The 19,457-nt window shown below is 36.5% G+C and overlaps 1 protein-coding gene across 1 annotated transcript in view; it reads right to left on the bottom strand.

The window, feature by feature from the left end:
- ZNF521 (zinc finger protein 521) overlaps positions 1–18,751 on the bottom strand; it is a 264,956-nt gene extending 246,205 nt beyond the window's left edge. The window contains exons 1-2 of the mRNA XM_021709715.1: positions 18,712–18,751; positions 13,561–13,740 (exon numbers count right to left, since the gene is read on the bottom strand). Of these exons, the coding sequence (XP_021565390.1) occupies positions 13,561–13,740; positions 18,712–18,718 (187 nt within the window). The 5' untranslated portion in view covers positions 18,719–18,751. The remainder of the gene's footprint in view (positions 1–13,560; positions 13,741–18,711) is intronic.
- Between the last annotated feature and the right edge of the window lie 706 nt (positions 18,752–19,457).

Raw genomic sequence — 19,457 nt, forward strand, 5'->3', positions numbered from 1 at the left:
TGGACAAACCAGAGAATCACATTTAAGTTCTTAGCCTGGTCCTCCCCATTGCCAGACCCTAACTACCCATTTCTAGTTCATTGCTTGTAAACAGCCTCTAATCTCCAGTATTCATGCCTTTCTGTAATTCTCTCTCAATTCATACCAGAGTTGATCTGTGTGACCAACAGAATATGGCAGAAGTAATGATATGTCACTTTCAAGATTAGGCCATAAAAGACACTTCAGCTCCCATATTGGTGGGTGTGTCTGTCTCCCTCGCTCTCACTCTCGTGCACTCTTCTCTCTCAAATTATTTGTTCTGGGAAAAGCCAGCTGCCATGTCATGAGCTACCCATATAGAGAGACCCAGGGAGTGAAGCCTCCAGGCAGGTCTCCAGTCAGGAGCCTTGTGACTGAGCTTGAAAGTGGTTCCCCAAGCCCCATCCAGGCCTTCAGATGACTGCAACCTCAAATGAAATCTAGGATCACAATCTCTCAAGTAAGCTGCTGCCGAATTCCCTGACTTTGAGAAAATACATGGTTATTGTTCTAAGTCAAAGGCTTTGGAGTAATTGTTATGCTGCAATAGTTGATAACAAATATATTCATAGTCTCTAGTTTCCTAGATTACACATTTTCTTCTTGCATGAAGTTGATTTGCAGGTACTATGCTATTTCATACCTCTCCCCTCGTTTTCTTTCTCTTCTGTGGGCCTGAAATGTCCCTTTCCCTTTCCTGACAAACTCCTGCTCATCACTAAAGGGACCGTGTGCTTCAGGAAGCCAGCCCTGAAGTGCCCAGCTACTCTCAATGACCCCTCACAATCATTTATCTCTCAAAAGATCCTGGGCCCTGTACTTATCGGTCACAGAGCAGAATCCTGATAAATGTTTATTGAATTGAATTGCTGATAAATGCACGGTGGTATTTGGGAAAACATACTACTAGGAGGTGCTACTAAGAGGTGCTATTCATTTCGCTATCTGTGGATAGTCTTAGGAGCATAGCGAGAAATGGTGCCATATATGGTTCACATTACACTCAGCCAAACCACAGTATCTAATCAATGTAATATTGATATTATTAAGCACTTGTCAGTTTTAAACTGTTACTCATGAGAAGAAAGCTATTACTATTAAGCTGTTAGGCACCAACTGAAGCTCTGTGAGTGACCATTAGCAATAATGAAGGCAAAGCATGGTTGTTTGCTCTTTTGCTAGGCACTGGGATGAAAGAATTTCTGGGCATTTGGCTTGAGGAAGGAAGTTAACAGTAATGGAAGGAAGCAAAAAGAAACTAAGGTGAGGCGGGTGGTACTGTGTTCATTTGTGTTGCTTCATAACCATCACTTCAGGCCAAATGACAAAATAATACACTAATAACTCCAAAAGAAGCTCCATTTAGGTTTCCATAGGTTAAAGAAGGTGATGTAACAAATGATTGAGTTTAGACGATTATATTCTTTCTCCCAATACAGATAAGTATTTTGGTGGAAAAACAAAAGGAAAGCACAAATCAATGGACTAAGGCCTATACCCTAAAATTAAAGTCCTAGGAAAGAAAAAAAGCAAAAAATAGGGGTGGGAAGTGCTAAATTATAGGGAGAAAACTATTCAGAAGACAAGAGCAAAGAAACAACTCAAATATGCACTCTCAGATAAAATTTTAAATCTTTCCCTTTGAATGCATGGTAATATACATAATATTTAATATAAAATATTAAACCAGATCACACAGCCACAGGGCATGGCTTTTTGATAACCAGCATAAAAACTGGTGAAAAGCAAATACTTTGCATAGAAAATAAAATTAAGAATAAGAAATAAGTATATGATAGATTTGACAGATTTCTTTTCTAAAAGAATATAAAAGCATTCTCCAGAGTCTGTCAGCCTGATAATTTAATTATGATCGGGAACATTTTTATAAAATAGACTATAAAAAAGTTAAGTTTAAAGGCAATTTGAGTAATAAAAATATACACTTTAAATAATTCATAAATTAAATAGAAAAATGTTTTGTTGATACAACCAAAAAAACACATTTCAGTATTTGAATGTATAATACTGTTCTCTCTAAAAGAATATTTCTATTAAATCATTTCAACAATGCCAACCTTTTCTATAAAAGTCTATTTTGCAGGGATGCTAGAGATAGGTAAGTCGGTAAGTGCCCTTACTTTTAGTTTATGCTTTTTTAATCAACTACTAGTTCACAATAGATCTAAATATCTACCCTTTATTCCAGTATCACCAGAAATCCAGTAGCTTCAGGGTGATCAAAATGAGCACAACTCCAAGAAAGTCACACAAGATAGACCAGTCGTCATTATGAAGACAAACTGACATGAAAATGCACATTTCTCAAGACTAATTGAGATTTGGAAAACAGTTGTGTACATGCCTATGTATATATCCTAGTTATTAATTGTGCATTTTAAGGCTGAAGTTAATGAAGCTCATCACCCCTGTCATCCTTGTCCACACTTTTATTTAGTCACCAGGGGGAGCTAATACTGCTCCATGAGTTGGTAGAATCTAGAATTAAATTTTTCTTTAAAAAACGAAAAAATTAAATTGATGTGGTATTAAATATAACTCAAATATGATAGCATCCATAAGGCAAATATATTACACATGCCCCTCCAAAAGGAACTAGACATATATCCTTATATATCATAGTAGAATCTTGGTATGCTTAATAGATGACATGTAAACCCAATCATTTATGCTTGTCTTTGGTCCTATTGGGAACTCACCTCCTGATTTTACACATTTGCCCATTTGTTGCACTGACCCTGCTATTTTCTTGGTTTGAAGTACTACTGTGGTTCTACTTTTTAACAGCTAATCTTTTGCTCAAAAATAACCCATATAATTACATTATAATCATATTTAAATGAATGTTTCTTTATCCTTTCACTTCTAATATTTTCGTCTGTTCCAAATATACTTTTTCACACTTTTAATGTGTGTTCAAAGAGTTCTACCCAATAATCTACTTAAATTCATTCTACAATTCACCCAGGAGACACAATCCCTTTAAACTTTGAGAAGCTCCAGTTGGAACAAAGAGGGGGAAAGGGTTCAGAGTTTGTGGAATAATCATCTCTAATCGATCAATTTCCCCTGAAGGTAAAGCCGAAAGAAAGGAGGAGAGAAGAGTTCCAGTCCAATTCCTTGAAGTTTAAAGGAACTAAGCCCTGAGGCACAGCATAGAACGATTCCTGCCTTCCCCTCCCAAGACCTATTAAGAGGTCATAGATCTCTGTGACATTGCTACCATTCCCCAAAGACAAGATCCCCAGCTATAGACTTTAGCACAAAGAGAAGGGTGTAGAAATAGTCTACTTTAAATAGCTTCTTTAGCAACCCATTACTTTATAAAGGAAGTCACAAGCATCTTAAGTGATGTGAAAAAAAATTAAGTGAAATCAGGGAAAAATGTAAAAAAATCAACATCTTAAGTATTACCATGTTGAATTTCACATATGAGAACAGGCTAAAATGTACAGAGCCCTTAAGAGCACACAGCTGTATCTAAATAGCTAGACACTGCCCTGCTTACAAGATAAACTGAATGGCTGCAGAGGGCCTAAGATAGTGGGTCTCTTTTAATTCGTCTTCCTCACAAAAGAGACCCCACTGTTTCCAATCCTAAATACAGACCTTCATTTATAATTTTTACACTTCTCCACAGGGACAAACTGACAGCTTTAATTACCATCAATGACCATCAAGGACATGGTGGAAATTCTTGAAGATATTCTCCCATGGTTTGTGTTCTTGACATTTTATTTACAATTTTTGGCAAATGAATCCTGAAACCACACAGTTATACTATTATATATTCATTATTAATTATACAACTAAGGCAAGACCATTTATCTAAAACGACTGTGGTTCTACAGACATCCAAAGTTAACATCTTCTTATACATAGGGAAATAATGCTTTTTTTCTTGAATTCTATTCATTTCAAAAGGTAAATTTTTTAATAACTCAAATTAATCAAGGAACAGGTGATTTGCAAATGTAGTTATAACCAATGCAAGATAGTCTTCACTTAGGTTTTACTTGTAAAAAATAAAGTGAATGCACCCATTTATTTTCTATTTCTAGACGATTTCCTCCTTCAGAAACTTTCCATTCATAATCAGTAGCTTTCTTATGACTCACAAGTTATTAAAGCAGGCCGAGAGTAAAAATACCTAATAAAATGCGGACATCAAAAATACAGAAAAATCTTTCTTAAATTATACCTTCAACATTCAAACTATTTAACTTTAATACATTAATAAATGTAATAACTCATCATTCTTAGTGAGAAAATGTAATTCATCAGTACAACCCGTTTATAAATCCCAATTACAATACCCAAAAGCGTTCAAAGAGATTTGAGAAAATAACAGACCTAAAAATGATTATTTTACATCCATGTTTTGGTAGCGAGTTTTACAAACAAATCCTCAAGAAGAGAATGGTGCGAATTCTTTAACGATATAATCAGGTACAATATTGAAAAATCCTGCCGCAGTCAAATGAATGTGGAAATAGAACAACTTCGATAGCAGGTAATTACTGAACTGACCCTTCTTTCTAAACTAGAAAAAGAAGCACACTCAGCCTACAGCTCAGAAGCAAGAACCAATCATAGATGATCACTTTTTCTTTGGTAAATGCATAGAAGAACTTGGTCACAGCCCTGACAGTTGAAGATAATGACACATTCAACCCCCACCTCTTTCTCTAACACTGAGAGGAGCAGAGATTTGGTGAGTTGTTTTTCTGGTAGTCAAGAGTAGCAGTCTCTAAGATATACAGTACATTATCATAGGGTAGAGGGGATATCCTAAATATTAAATATTTAGCAACCAATCAGAATGGACACCAGTCATAAATATCCATCCAGGTGCAGATCAGACCCTCCTGAGAACAGAGTTAAACAGTACTGCAGTCCCCTTCCTTCCATCTCATAATAGTGCGGTCTATTGGGTCCAGTGGAATGGACTTATGGATCATTGTATTTAATTTTAATTAATCTAATTCACACAAATCCTCAAATTTTGACAACTGACTTCAAAAGTTTTCTGCAAGAAAACTGCAAGATATTGACAGTTGAACACAAGTAACCAATAAGAAAATGTCAAATCTGGCCTTTCTGCTCCCTTTGCTTTTACTAGCTCTTTGTCAGCTGCAGTATGAAAGAGAGGGAGAAAAAGAAACAATTTAATCAGAACTGACCAAGAGTTGGCAAAACAAAGTTGAGAGGACAGGAAAGTTATTTGAAATACGGGCTTATAGCCACCATTGATAACAATGAACCCCATAGAAAAGCATAATAACATATGTTCTTTCTTTGGTGGTTTTGTGAGATATCTTTTTCAGTTCTAACAATCATTAAGATAAATTACCAAAATAAACAAGCATAGACCAGGACTTCAAAATAACATTATTTTTAAAACTTGTTTATTTCATCTTTACCTAATTTTTTAGTTTCTATTTTTGTGAATGTTGCATAATGTATTAATAAATATATATTGTAAAAGTCCGCACTAATTTTTTTTTCCAAAAAGTTTTAGAAAACACCAGCCAGTTAGGCATGGTGGCTCATGCCTATAATCCCAGCACTTTGGGAGGCAGAGGCAAGAGGATTGCCTGAGCCCAAGGGTTTGAGACCAGACTGGGCAACATGGTGAGACCTCGTCTCTACAATAAATCAAAAAATTAGCTGGACACAGTGGTGCATGCCTGTAGTTCCAGCTAATTGGAAGACTGTGGTGGAAGGATCGCCTAAGCTCAGCAGGTCAAGGCTGCGGAGGCCGTGAGTATGCTACTGCACTCCAGCCTGGGCAACAGAGTTAGACTCTGACTCAAAAAAAAAAAAAAAAAAAAGTAAGACGCATGTAGAGGGGGCCAGGAAATGGAAACCATTAAAGTCACAAACTGCATTTTGGGGGCTTAGGAGAATGAAGTAGGCTAAAAACAAATAATTTAGGTACAAAATGAGGAATTGAACAAAATGGAAGAAAATAGGAAAATAAAACTTATAGTGCCCAAAGCCTAATTAATAGAGAAATAGATAATTAATTAATAATATATAAATGATTAATAACAAAGTATGAATAATGAATTAATAGAGTAATTAATACAGAAATATGCAAACAAAACTTATACTGCCTTAAGCCTAATTAATATGAACTAAAAAGTTAAAATATCACATTTACATCACAAAATTTATTTCAACTAATGATTTGATAAAATAACAGCACAGAGGAAAGTTCTGAAAGCAGTTTCAATATGCCTTTGTGAATATGATGCTTCGTTCTATAAAACACTCATTTGCCATACTCCCACTGCCAGCAGGACTAGCTGTTATAGAGTATTTTATTGTCCAATGAAATGAACCAGTCTCTAATTGCCATAACCATGTGACACACACGCACTCACTTTCACTGAAAAAAAATTATTTGGCCAAATAATAATAATGATATTCCAGATGTCTATGCTCATAAAAATTGTGTGAAGCTTCCAGGAAGTCTTATAACTTTTAAAACAAAATTGAGTGAACCTACTACTTTATACTGACAAACAGCAGCCACTCCAATTCAGTTCATTTTCCTAAAAAAGTGTGAACCCATACAGAAATATTTGTAAAGAAGGCTTTAAAAAGCTGGTCTACAACATGTTTCCCAAAACGACAGAAGAGTTACTACCACATGATTTCAACTTACTTATCCATTAATAGTATGGTGGACCAGAGTTAAGGACCAATACAATACTATTTAGTTTTCTCTGCATTTATACCAGGCAATTCACATTATATTAATGATGTGAAAGAACACTTAACAGACAATTCAAGTTTGCAAATTAACAGGAGAGAAGAGAAAAATGACTCAGAACAACAAGCATACAGTATTACCAAATGCACTTTACACATTTATCCTGTTAAGTGTAGCTTAGTTTTGATGATTTACAATGCTAGTTCTTACTCAGTTTTGTAAGCATAATAAAGTCTCCGTAATCTCAGCCTTCCCCACAGCACCCTGCTATTAAATCTTTGTTGAGAAGTGTGATGAGACCCCTCTGGCTTCCAGCCCTCCCCACCCCCTGAGGGAATTAGCAAGAAATGATAGGGTTTGTGGATTAGTAAAATGAGAGGTTCTCTGTGCTTTTCCTTCTTTAAATATATATTTTGATAATCTGTCTTCTGCATCAGAGAGTCCCAACAGCATTAGAGTGTTGATCCCCCTCCCTTCCCAGCCTCCAGGAAAAAGACAGCAAGACTGGGGCAAGACAGGTGGTTTCCATCTACTGCTACAATTGCAGAGAGGGATTTAATTTTTTCTTTCACCTTTCCCCCTATATTCCTTCAAGCAGGGATGATACATAACTTACTCACACATGTTAGATCATAGACTGGGAGAAATTGCACCATGAGACAAAGAAGAGAGAACTCATCTGCTGAGTGTCATCTTGTCCCTTTCTATCTTTAGCGACTGTTTTGTTCTTTCCTAGATCATGGATGTTTATCCAGAACAATGTCCATATTCCAGAATGTCCTCGTAGTGACAGACACCATGAATCGTGTGCAAGACAATCACAACCCCCACATCCCTGATGGATCCATTGCCTATACTATGAATAGTTCCATACTGGTGGCAAACCATGCCTTGAGCTGGCACATTCTCAATCCTCCAGCTGCCTTTGAAATCTGGGTCTAGAATTGATCATCTTGCCCTCTATTTGACCTTCATCTCCAAAAACACAGTCTGGTCTAGGCAAGACTGTTACCAGGATTTCAAGACTTTCGATATGGCATGAATCAGTTTTCATCGAGGCTGACTGTCCAGGGAATGTGCATCATCCTTGGGGATGAAAGTCACCAAAGGAACAGATCTGAAGTTACCAAGTGTGAGGTAATTGTCCAGACATTGCCTCTTTTCCCCTGTACTTGACTTCTTTCTGCCTCTCCCCCAGGAAGCAGCCTCTGGCCAAGACCGGTCTCCGAAGGATATACACACTCTCAATAATGAGTCACAGGGTACAGGTGACCAAGAAACGCTGTAATGTGGTCATCACGTGCAATCAATGTAATTGTAAACACAGGATAGGAATTTGATTAACTGACTATAAAACTGTTTGCTGTACTGCCCCGAAGGGCAGTTTGTTTCTCAATGACCCTCCACTGTCCCTGCCTCATGAGCAGACCTGCCTCCTGTAAGTTCTAATAAACCAGTGTCGTTCCCCGCTGTACCTCTGGGTGGCTTCTTTGGAATAAGTAGAAAACCTTAAGCACGAGCCCTCTCAGCTTTGGAGATGCCAGATACCAAAAAAAAAAAAAAAAAAAAAAAAAAATCCTCAGTTAAGGTTAGGGAGGAACTTGAGGCAGAGTTTCTAGGCACTCTCCTAAAAGAAATACCCTAAACAACCCATAAAAGTGTCAGATAACAGAATACATCAACTTTCTGGTTTTTTTTGCAAATCAACAAGTTGTAAGATTTCTTTCTCTTCTCAATCTACTCTATAATTAACCCTCCAGTACATTACTGAGAATTCCCTTTCTCCACAGACATTTCTTCAGGCAATGGCCTAGCTGGGTAGGACAAAAAACGTGTTAAGTAAAGACTTCAAGCTTAATAAAAGGGAAGCCACAAGGAGCACAGAACACATGAAGAAAGCAGCAAGAGACAATGAAACAGGCAGGAAAAAAGGAAGAGTCTTGGACAAAGGACCGGAATCAGAGGAATATTAGTAAAGATGCAAATGAGGCTAGACGAAGATAAAAGACAAAAGAATGAAAAAGAAGAATCAAAGATAAAAAGAGTATAACCAAGAGGTAGGAAAAAAATAGAAATACCCTTGCTTGCTAAATCTAGCACTTTGTCAGTTGTGGGGGTTGCAGGAGAAGCAGGACCAGGAGTCAGTTCAAGCAGTGGGAAGCAAACACTGGAACAGCCAGACCTCCTAACTCACACAAAAAGGCTTTAACCAAGGAAGACGATAAAAGTACAATATTACTTTTTTAATTAAAATGCTTCCAAGTGTCTTTAATCTCAGTCAACTCAAGCTTAAACTTTAGAACCTTCAATAAATGTGGATGCGTCTTGATTCTGTTTCTCCCCTTTCTGATCCCCTCCCAGCCTTCTGCTACTGCTTTGCTTCATGAACCTACCATTCTCCCCAAGAAATCATCCTGGATGACAATAAACAGGAACGAGACCCATCAGATTTCCTCCTTCTGGATACGGGCTTTAATACCTGGCAAATAAGCCTCTATTTTCCCACCTTTGATTAAAGGGTAGCTGTGGAATGTGAGCACAGGCCTGATTCTCTGCTTTTAGAAAGCTTAATATCAAAACAAGACACATATTTTATTAGGGGTTGAAAAATATTTAACCCATAAATATTCTCTTCACCATACCATGTGTGCAAAATTCAGTATTTCCCGCACAGATATTATTAAAGTTGTATGAGACATGACTAATATCTTTTGCTTCTATTTCATAGAGCTGAATATAAGAATAACTATTTGGCAGGCACTCAGTAAAAATTAAACACTAAGTAGAACTTGAAGTTTGGTTTTCAAATTATTTGAATTTTAAAATAACTCTAAACATGAGAAACAACCCACTCTTACCTATGTTTTCTTGCTAGCTTAATAGATACCAGCATTCCAGTCGAGTTTATGCATTCAAGTACCCATGTTTTTACCCTAAAGTTATTGTTGATTCTACATGACAAAAGTTTCCTTCAAAGCACCAGCTATTTCACTGAAAAGTATTTTACTAATTACTGCGTTTAATATTTTCCAAAAAGTATATGTTCTGAGGAAAATAAGTATTAAATGAAGTCAAATAAGTGCATATAAACTGAAAAGTGTAAATAAATCCACAAAGAATACCAAGATATACCCAATAGAATGCCAGAATTAAAAAGACGGGCAACACAAATATTAGCAAGCATGTACAACAATTAGAATACTCATACATTGCTGGCGGGAATGAACAATGGTACAACCATTTTGGAAAAAGGTTCAGAAGTTTCTCATTCAGATAAACATATCTTACCCCACACTACCCGACCCAATGACCCAGCAATTCTACTCCTACAGTATTAACCCAGGAAAAATAAAACAGATGTCCACAAAAAGATCTACATAGGAAGGTTCACTACAACTTTATTTATAATAGCCAAAAACTAAAAATAATCAAAGTGACCACCCACAGAAAATGGAAAATAAATTATGATATATTCATGCAATGGAACACTACACAACTAAAAAGAGACACACTACATATATATACAACAACATGAATGAATCACTCAGACATGCTGAACAAAAGAAATGAGGAAGATAAAAAAGAGTACATACTGTATGATTTCATTTATAAAAAGTTCTAGAACAGGCAAAATGAATCTATGGTTAAAAAACTGGTTATTTCTGATAGAGCATTACTGATCATAAAGGAATATGAGAGAACTTTCGGAGGTGCAAGAAATTAGATCTTAAAAAGGATGTGTTACATAGATATATGTATTCTGCCAAAATTCATCAAACTATATACTTACAATTTATGAATTTCACTGTATATAAATGTTGCATTAAAAATAACAGCATTAATAATTATAAAGAAATATTAAACTCTAGTTACATAAGGTGTGCTAATCATGGTGTATGAGTAAGCAATTTTGAAACTACCTAATGAATATTCCAGCTCAAGCAAATGAGTGAACATATTGAGGATAATGAAAGCCAGGTTTCTCTCTGCTAAAGAAGGCACTAACAAACACAGATAGGAATAAGGCTAAGATGTACCTGTAGTATTGAATTTGAGGCCATCAATATAAATGCATGGTTTCCATTAGAGAAAAATACATGCATGTGTATATATTTGTATATGTGTAAACTTTATTATATGTGTGTTATATAGTCTCACTCTGTTGCCCAGACTGGAGTGCAGTGGCTGCTCCCGGCCACCGCAGCCTCAACCTGCTGGGCTCCGGCGATCCTTCCGCCTCAGCCTTCTGAGTAGCCAGAATTACAGGCATGCGCTACCAGGCCCAGCTGATTTTTGATTTATTGTAGAGATGAGGTCTCGCTGCCCAGGCGGGTCTCGAACCCGCGGGCTCAGGCAATTTACTCACCTCAGCCTCCCAAAGGCGCGGGGTTACAGGCTGAGCCACCGAGCCCGGCTGTCTTAATTTCTAAATACCTTTGTTCTCTTAAAAGAATCAGGCCTCTAAACAACAATAACAACAACAAAAAGGCTTATTACAGAAATAGGACAAGAAAAGAACATTATCCTGGAGCTTCTATTTGTACCAGAATGTAAGTCTTCAAATAATGATGGAGACATATCAAACAGACACAGGATTCAGTCTGAAGAGACTCCCATTGGCTAAAGCTATGGCAATCTGAGCACCAAAATAATGATAGTAATGAATTATGACCACTAAATAAAACGAAAATCTATGGTAATATGAATAAGCAAATGAATAAGGAAGAAAAATGTAGCAAGCCAACTAATAAGTTAGAAATTATGGAATTACAATAGGCACAAAGACAGCAGGTAAAAATGTTATAAGGTTGAGGATATTTATATAGTTATCAAAGAATCTTCCCACAAATTACTAAATACATATACAAAGGGAAAGTGGTAACTTCACACTGGAGACAACTGGCAGACACCATCTTTAACAAGTATCGATGTTAACATCACCAACACTGGAACAAGCTAACATCATGTACTTCCTGATCCGATGCATTGAGAAAGGCACATCACTTCTTTGATGTTATTACCACAAGTAAATAACCTGAATTTAATCATGAGGACACATCAGTCAAACCCAAATTGAAGGGCATTCTATAAAGTAACTGGCAGGTACTCTTCAAAATTGCCATGATCAAGAAAGACAAAGACTGAGTTAAAGGAAGCAAAAGAGATGACAATTCAACAGTATGCATGATCCTAAATCCAGGAATCAGGAGACAAATAGTTATAAAGGACATGATTAGGACAACTGGTGGAATTTCAACACAGATTATGGATTGGATACTAGTGACTACAGGTGTAAAATATTTCTTGATTTCAGTAAATATACTGTAGTCATGTAAGAGAATGCATTTGTTCTTAGGACACAGAATATATTTATAGGGATGTCATGTCTCCAACCTTCTCTCAAATGAGTAAGAAAGAACTGATAAAGGAGAGATAAAGAAAAAAATTATAAGGTAAATGGGGTAAAATCTAAGCAATTGGTGAATCAGAAAAATGTGGGAGTCATATATTTTTATAATTTCCTATAAGTATAGAATTCTATCAAAATAAAAGTTGCCCCCCCCAAAAACCTCAATATTTACTAAATATTTTGGTCAATATTTATAAGGCAACATCAATTCTGAAACTTATGTTCCAGAAAATAATGAGTTTTCTGAATGAAAAGTCTATGGTCTAATAAATTTGCTCACTGTAATCCCTTCTTAAAGAAATTAACCACAATATACATTTAATAAAGTCTTAATAGATTGAACCCAACGTTCCACAATAATCTGTTCAGAAAAACTTATTAAAATAGAACACACATTAAAATCTTATAAAGGTATAAATATTCTGTGAAAAATAAGTGGAGAACCACTTGTCCAGTAAATACATATATTTCCTGTACATGGTAAATTGAAGAAAGATTTGTGCTAGGAAAATGAAAAAAAAAAAAACAACACAATTATACACACATAGGAGTAGTGTCAGCTTAAAAGAGTAGAAGAAAAATAATATGTAAAAACATTAATCTGAAATGCCTTATCCAGGCTCATCTAACTCATTCTTGTAGGATATATTTTTAAAGAGGGTAGACATTTGGTAAACTGAGTTTCAGTTTTATCCAACCATTACCTCATACATGCTATGCAACATGCCATTTACATGTACTGTACTCTTCTAATGAGCTGTAGAGCAGAATAGTTTGCCAGTCTTAGTGAGTACTTACTATAGGCCAGGCACTGTGCTAAGCTCAGATAAAGCAAGGATGAATAAGATAGAGTTTCAGTCATCCATGCATGAGCTTTTAGTCTAATGAGTGAGATGGAAAAGTGAACTAATGAGAACTGTGGTACTCAATTAATAATCGAACTTTATGGGAACATTAAAAAAAATGTGCCTAACTCAGAAAAAATTTCCTTCAAGAGACAATATTTAAGCAAAAACAAGTTTATTTCTCATGCTAAATGTCATTGGAAAAGTATTCAAAAGGATTCTTTTGACTTTATTTTAGTCATCCAATATGAGGTTCTGCTCCTACAAGGCATCACTGTAGTTAAAAAAAGAAAAAAGAATGAAATAGAAAATAAAGTCATTAACTTTTAAAATCCAAGCGCAATTCAAAATCTAAGCGGGATTATGACCTGAAGTTTCCCCAAACAACCATCTCAGATTCTTTCAAAAGGACCTCTAGACTTACCCAGGTATTCAAGTGAGGGAGTAAAATAAATGGAAAAGAAAAACACATAAAGGAACAAACTGAAAAAAATCAGAAATAGAACAGTACGAGGAGACAAAAAGTGATAAGTATTGTTTACCTGTCAGCTGACATTGATTAATCTTGTGTTCTGTGATATCGCTCAGAGATTCAAACACCTGGAGGCAGCTGTCACAGCTGTGCACAGCTTCATCTTCCAACTCCTCCCCGTCTTCCGGTCTCTTCTTACGATCTAGCGCCTCTCCATCTTCAGTCTTGTCTTCAAGTTTACAGTTGGGGTCTGAAAGAAAATCAACACTGTAAGTATGGGGTTTAAAGACAGGCACTTTTAAAGAAATGTTTAATCTTCTTGCTACCAAAAACAGAAACACCGTTTTCCCTGAAGCTGCAATAGGAGTGCCTCATTGCAGATTTCATTATGGAAGAATCCAAAGAGAGCCTTCCCTAAATCTGTGATTATTGAAGGACTTCTTCATTTTTCCCACCACAGAGCCCTTTTCTTACCTCTCCCTTCAAATAACTTGCCCACCCTTAGGATTAACTTCACTATTTTTTCACAGCCTTTTAGGAGGTTTTGTTTAAAAGAGAGAGATAAATCACATTTAAAATTAAACAGTCTCCAATGCAAAGGGAAAAAAAAAAACCCACTGTGCCTAAGAATGAACTCTTTTTCTGCTAAATATACTCTTTCATGGGAAATTACCAGAATTAGCTAAAAGTCTAGAATAAGCTAAGCTAATTACCATAGGCACAAAATTGACCTTTACTTATAAACTGGTCAAAACATACAGTTACTCCATTATTTGTTAGACAGCGATAGCAAAATAAGCTGTAACACACACAGCAAAACATTCTTACAAATGCAAACCTGAGCATAAATTTGTCTCTTGTTGTCAAAATTATCAAAAAAGTAAAATAAAATATATGAAGAGCAACTATAAATTATAATCAAGTCAATAGCTTGAGTTGGCATTATCAATGATGAAAAGCTATGTATTGTGAAAACGAAAAATCATTCCATGTTAACCCTAAAAATGATATACAAGCAGAAGAGGGGGAAAAAAGAATAAGTCACACAGAATGCTTTCACTTGGAGTTCAATAAATACTTTTTGATTATTTACACTGTTCTTTGACTAATTTTAGAGACGCCCTTCCCAAACACCCTGGTGCCTCTGGAAAAGGAGAGAGGAAGAAAGAATGAGGAGGTCTTAGCTTCTTCAGGAGGAAATTAAGATAATAGGATAATGTAATCATTGACTGAATTTATGGGTCACTAATTTCTAATAGCAAAAAGCCTGCCAAAGTCATAAACTATGTCTCAAAATACAGTAAAATCAAACTAGAGATTTCTATTTTCTATAAGACTTTGATCAGTAAATACAACAGTTACAAAAGAGTTATATCAAGATACCTAAGAAATATGTAATGTATTTTCTGTAGTCACATTTTTGTATGACTACAATATTAATTTTAATGACTACAATAAATTTGACAATTTAAATATAAATGTTTAATTTTTTTTTAATTTTGTTTTTCACAGTTGGGGTTTTGCTCTTTTGCTCAGGCTAGCATGCAATGGTGAGATCACAGCTCGCCATAATCTTGAACTCCTGGGCTCTAGCGATCCTCCCACTTCAACTTCCTGAGTAACTGGGATTACAGACTTGAGCCACTGCACCAGGCCCAAAGCCTTTGTTCGTATCTGCAATAAGCTTAACTATATCACCACCCTTCGAATGATTGCCAAAATCAACTTGCATTTCAACATATATAATAATCTCTTGGGTTGGTGAAAAAAGCAGAGTTCCCATCTCAAAGACTATGAAATTTTGTTTGTTGGGTTTTTTAAAAAAAGAACACAGTGTTTAAGTAAATGGATAATTTGTGTTCATTTGCCACCTGGAAAAGTATTACCTCAACATTCTACACAGTGGCCATTTCAATACATCAGGATTTAGACGGCTCGTTCTTAGGGGAGCAATCACAGGATCTTCTGCATTTGTCTTATACCTTGCCCAGCACAGTACCATGTCCAGGTAAGAGATTAGTAAATATGATTTAGTGATGGTTGAGAAGGAGAAGGTGAAACAAAATAGAGAGGACCTCAAAAAGTTCTTTACTGGTATTTTCTCTGTAAACAGAAACAGACCAGTTACCGCCAAAGAAAGAAGCAACTATATGCCTGCATTTTCCACAGCTGACACTTACATGACCCACCACATTTGCAGCTTTCAAATATTTCATCTAGAACTACAGACACAACAAATGTTAATGGTCCAACACTCTCTAACAAACTAAAACAAGGGGGAAAATACGCCAAACTAGAGAGCATTCAGAAAAATAAATAATTGTCCCAACTGTGGCAGACTGACCCCCCGTGCCATCCAACATTCGTCAGGATGCGGCTTGCACACACTGAATACTCTGAGTTGTTTAGCATGGGTTTCCAGTTTCTCAAAAAACTGACGGCACTCAGGGAAATGTGGGTGTTAGGTCTGAATTTTAATATGATTATTTAAATGCTACACATCAAGTTTGCAGACCTGTTTGTTTTTAAATAAGGAGACTCTCTGAATACTTTAAGTACTATTCAGAGAAAAATGAAAAAAACTCACTTTCCTTATTATTCAAGAATATAGACACTTTACATGAATCCAATACCAAAAATACAAACAAATAAAAATGCATGCTGGTTTAGCTCTTAAAAGCTAAAGAATGGCACCAGACCATGCTTCTGACACTGTGGCTAGTTATTAAAATAAGGGTCATCTTTTAAGACTAATAAAAAATGTTTTTGCTTCCACTTCTGCAGTTACAGATAGAACCCTTCAGGGACTGAAGTCAGTCAAGCTTATTCACTTCTGCTGCAACTTTAGGATGCATGCTCCAGCCAACTGGCGAATTTGTTTTTAGGTCAACACTTAAGAGGGACCCTCTGGGAGGTGGGTTCGATTATAGCCTATGATGCCTTGGTGTAATGAGTACTAGAATCTCAGTCTCTTTCCTTGTAAGATTTTTCCAACCTCCACTTTCATGAAAAAATTTGCTCTTGCCCATTCAAAAGGTGTGTTTATTTGTGCTAAGGGTTTCTGTTCCTAATGCCAGTCGATGTAGGAAGATTCTAGAAAGCTTACATTGTCAACCATTTCTTTCCCACAGGTGGCTACACTTCAATAATTGCACATGGCCTTAGTGATGTAGTTTTTATAAAGTCCTTTGAGATCCAATCATAAAAAATAATTGTATTACTCTGCTAGCCATTCAAACCTCTGACTTCAACCTCAGGGGTTATAAATACAAAGTCCATGCCTGGAAGTACTGCCCTGCCCCCAGCGCCACTGCACAAGGATAATTGCTCTTCCAACCCCATTGTTGTGCTATAAACCCACCCAAAGGGCAATATTTTAAAATATTCCCACACCCCCTGCACTGCAACTACAAACTGTGTCACAGCTGCAGATGCCACTCTCTCTTCCCTCCCCTAAATGATGCTACCCCAAACATGTTGTATCCTTCAAATGACCACACCTGGTCAACCAACTTTCTGGCTCATCCTTTCAAAAGGACGCTACAGAACACTGGATTTATAGTGTTCTGATTGGACAGAAGGCTGGATTTTGGAACACAGGCACAACTATTATTATAAAAATAAGTGGCAGCTTTCTGTTTCCAATTTTGTTAACATTACTTATAAATGAGAATGTAAAAGAAACATGATTTTCCTCTTATTATGTTCTCTGGCAGGTGGTTCTTTCCTTCTTCTCATCCTCCTCTTCATAAGAATTGTTATTGCTATAACCTGGTTTAATAAAATTACAACTGTGGGGAAAATGAAAAATTGCACTGGCTTAAAAGTGTTGGAGGCAATAAACCCATGGACTTCAATTAATTTCAAGTGTGGGATCAGTTTAAGGCCAAGCAGCAGAAATTCTATTCTGTCCATGTAAAAATGAGGTTTCACCACATTTACTTTTTATAACCTATATAAAAGTCAAGTAAAAGTAATGAATATCTAAAAGCCATCTCAGTGGACTGGCAAAGACTATCTGTATTCTTGAAACTCATCTTACATATTTCTCTCTGTGCAACAAGGATCCCATGCCTGATCAAAGCTAAAATGTCAAACTACTGAGAAAACAGCCCAATTTCCAATCCATTTCACTGCCTAGAAATGGACCTCCTTCCAAGCCACTTTTGCATGGAAAAGCACTGGCAAAAGAAAGAAAAACTAAGAGATCATGTGGTTATAATTATTACCAGGCAAGGAATATTTCTGCAGCTCAGTGGTAAAGTAAAACTCTGTCGCTCTCTGCTCCCAATAGTGTCCATCGCAAAACAACTGCCTCATTAAATCTCTGCAGTAAGATTAATATGCCGTAGCTGCACTACATTTATAACTTGGTACTCTATAAAAAGCACATTTAATGGTAAGAGCCAGAGCCTAGATACAAAGTATTACTATAAAAACTTCTGGCAGCAAATACACAGTGCAGGCCCTCTGTCCCTCTTGCAGGAGATATAAATGAGGTTTTTCCTGGTTAATTCCAAGCATGAAGCTCTACCTTAAAAACCAGAGTCAGTTTTTATGAGAGAGGAGAAACACAGATTCTGAGGATGATGTCAATATGAATGCAAGAAGATTACTTAACAACTAAGATTGGCAAGAGATGAATGAACCCAAAATACTCCACTTATATGCACATGCAAACTTAAAACTGGACCATTTCCTAACAGTTTGTTCCCAACAGCTTTTCACCAAATTAAACAACCATGGCATGAATCACTCAATCTTAAATCAGCCAACAGAGTGCCAAGTAAGTTCAAGAAACTACCAACTAAAAAATACATACTGCCTAAAAAAATAAATAAAAGTTTTGGCTTCACTGTGATGACCCTGACTTCCAGGATCTTGATAGCCTAAAACTACAAAAGAAAAATTCAAGAAAAAAGGGCCCCAATACCACATTACTAGTGAACCAGTAAAAAATGGGGTTTTGAATACTTTAGAAAGCTGCCCAAGTTCGTTCTTTCAAGGATATCTTCGGGGGGGGGGGGGAGGGGAAAGCATTGTAACCCAGTGTCTCTTATTCAGGAACTTTATGCTAAGTAAATAAATAATTTATACAAATGCATTCCCTATCCACATCTCCGCAAATCACGGTAAATGGTGCATCTTAGGTTAACAGCTATCTTGTGCTAAAAATAATTAATTGTCTAATGCTATATTTAAAGGTCACACGTGTATACACAACTCATCTTCTAAGTTTACTAACATATTTTGTAGTCCCATGCCAGGAAAAAAAAATCAGAGACTGTCTGCTGAAAGCACTCCTCCCCTAACAGTAAGTTCAAACAAGTCACTGATTTATCCTTATACTTTTTTTTTTAAGAACAGGGGAAAAGTTACCTTCAGGGTACAAAGAGTTAATGAGAAGAAGAAAACCTCCCTAGTTTTCAAAAACAGAAGAGTGGGATCATTATTTTGTGCTTTCTGGGCTCTAGATATGCATTCTAACTTGAAATCCCATAAGATGAAAACAGATTTAGGGAAAATAACCTGCACACTGTTATAAAATGGCAAGCAGGCTCGAATAAAGGGAGGCAGCATTACCAGACTGTGAAGCCGTCTGTCCCACAGTCGCCTGCTGGTCTGCTGCCTCATTTTTTTTCTTTCTGACAGCTAAAGGTAAACAAACAAACAAAACAAAAACAAAAGCCATCAGTGGGGTGGATCAGGCTGAGCACCCTCAGAACTTCAGGCAGCCTCGGATAGTAGGACTGGTGACGGCCACCCCAGGCAGAGACCTGGCTAGGTACCAATAGGTCCAAAGAGCTCACGTGGTCAAGGATGAGACTGTGCTCTTTTGACTTTTTCTGCAATGTTTATATTCTAACCACTCTAGTCTCTGAAAGTTATTCAAATGTTTTATAGAAGAAAACAAATAAAAAACACTTTCATCTGTGTGTCCTTTCCTTTGTCTATAAAATCTTCTCA

The sequence above is a fragment of the Carlito syrichta genome, unplaced genomic scaffold (genome assembly GCF_000164805.1).
Source record: "Carlito syrichta isolate Samal-C Ts95f unplaced genomic scaffold, Tarsius_syrichta-2.0.1 Scaffold72428, whole genome shotgun sequence".
NCBI classification, from domain to species: domain Eukaryota; kingdom Metazoa; phylum Chordata; class Mammalia; order Primates; family Tarsiidae; genus Carlito; species Carlito syrichta.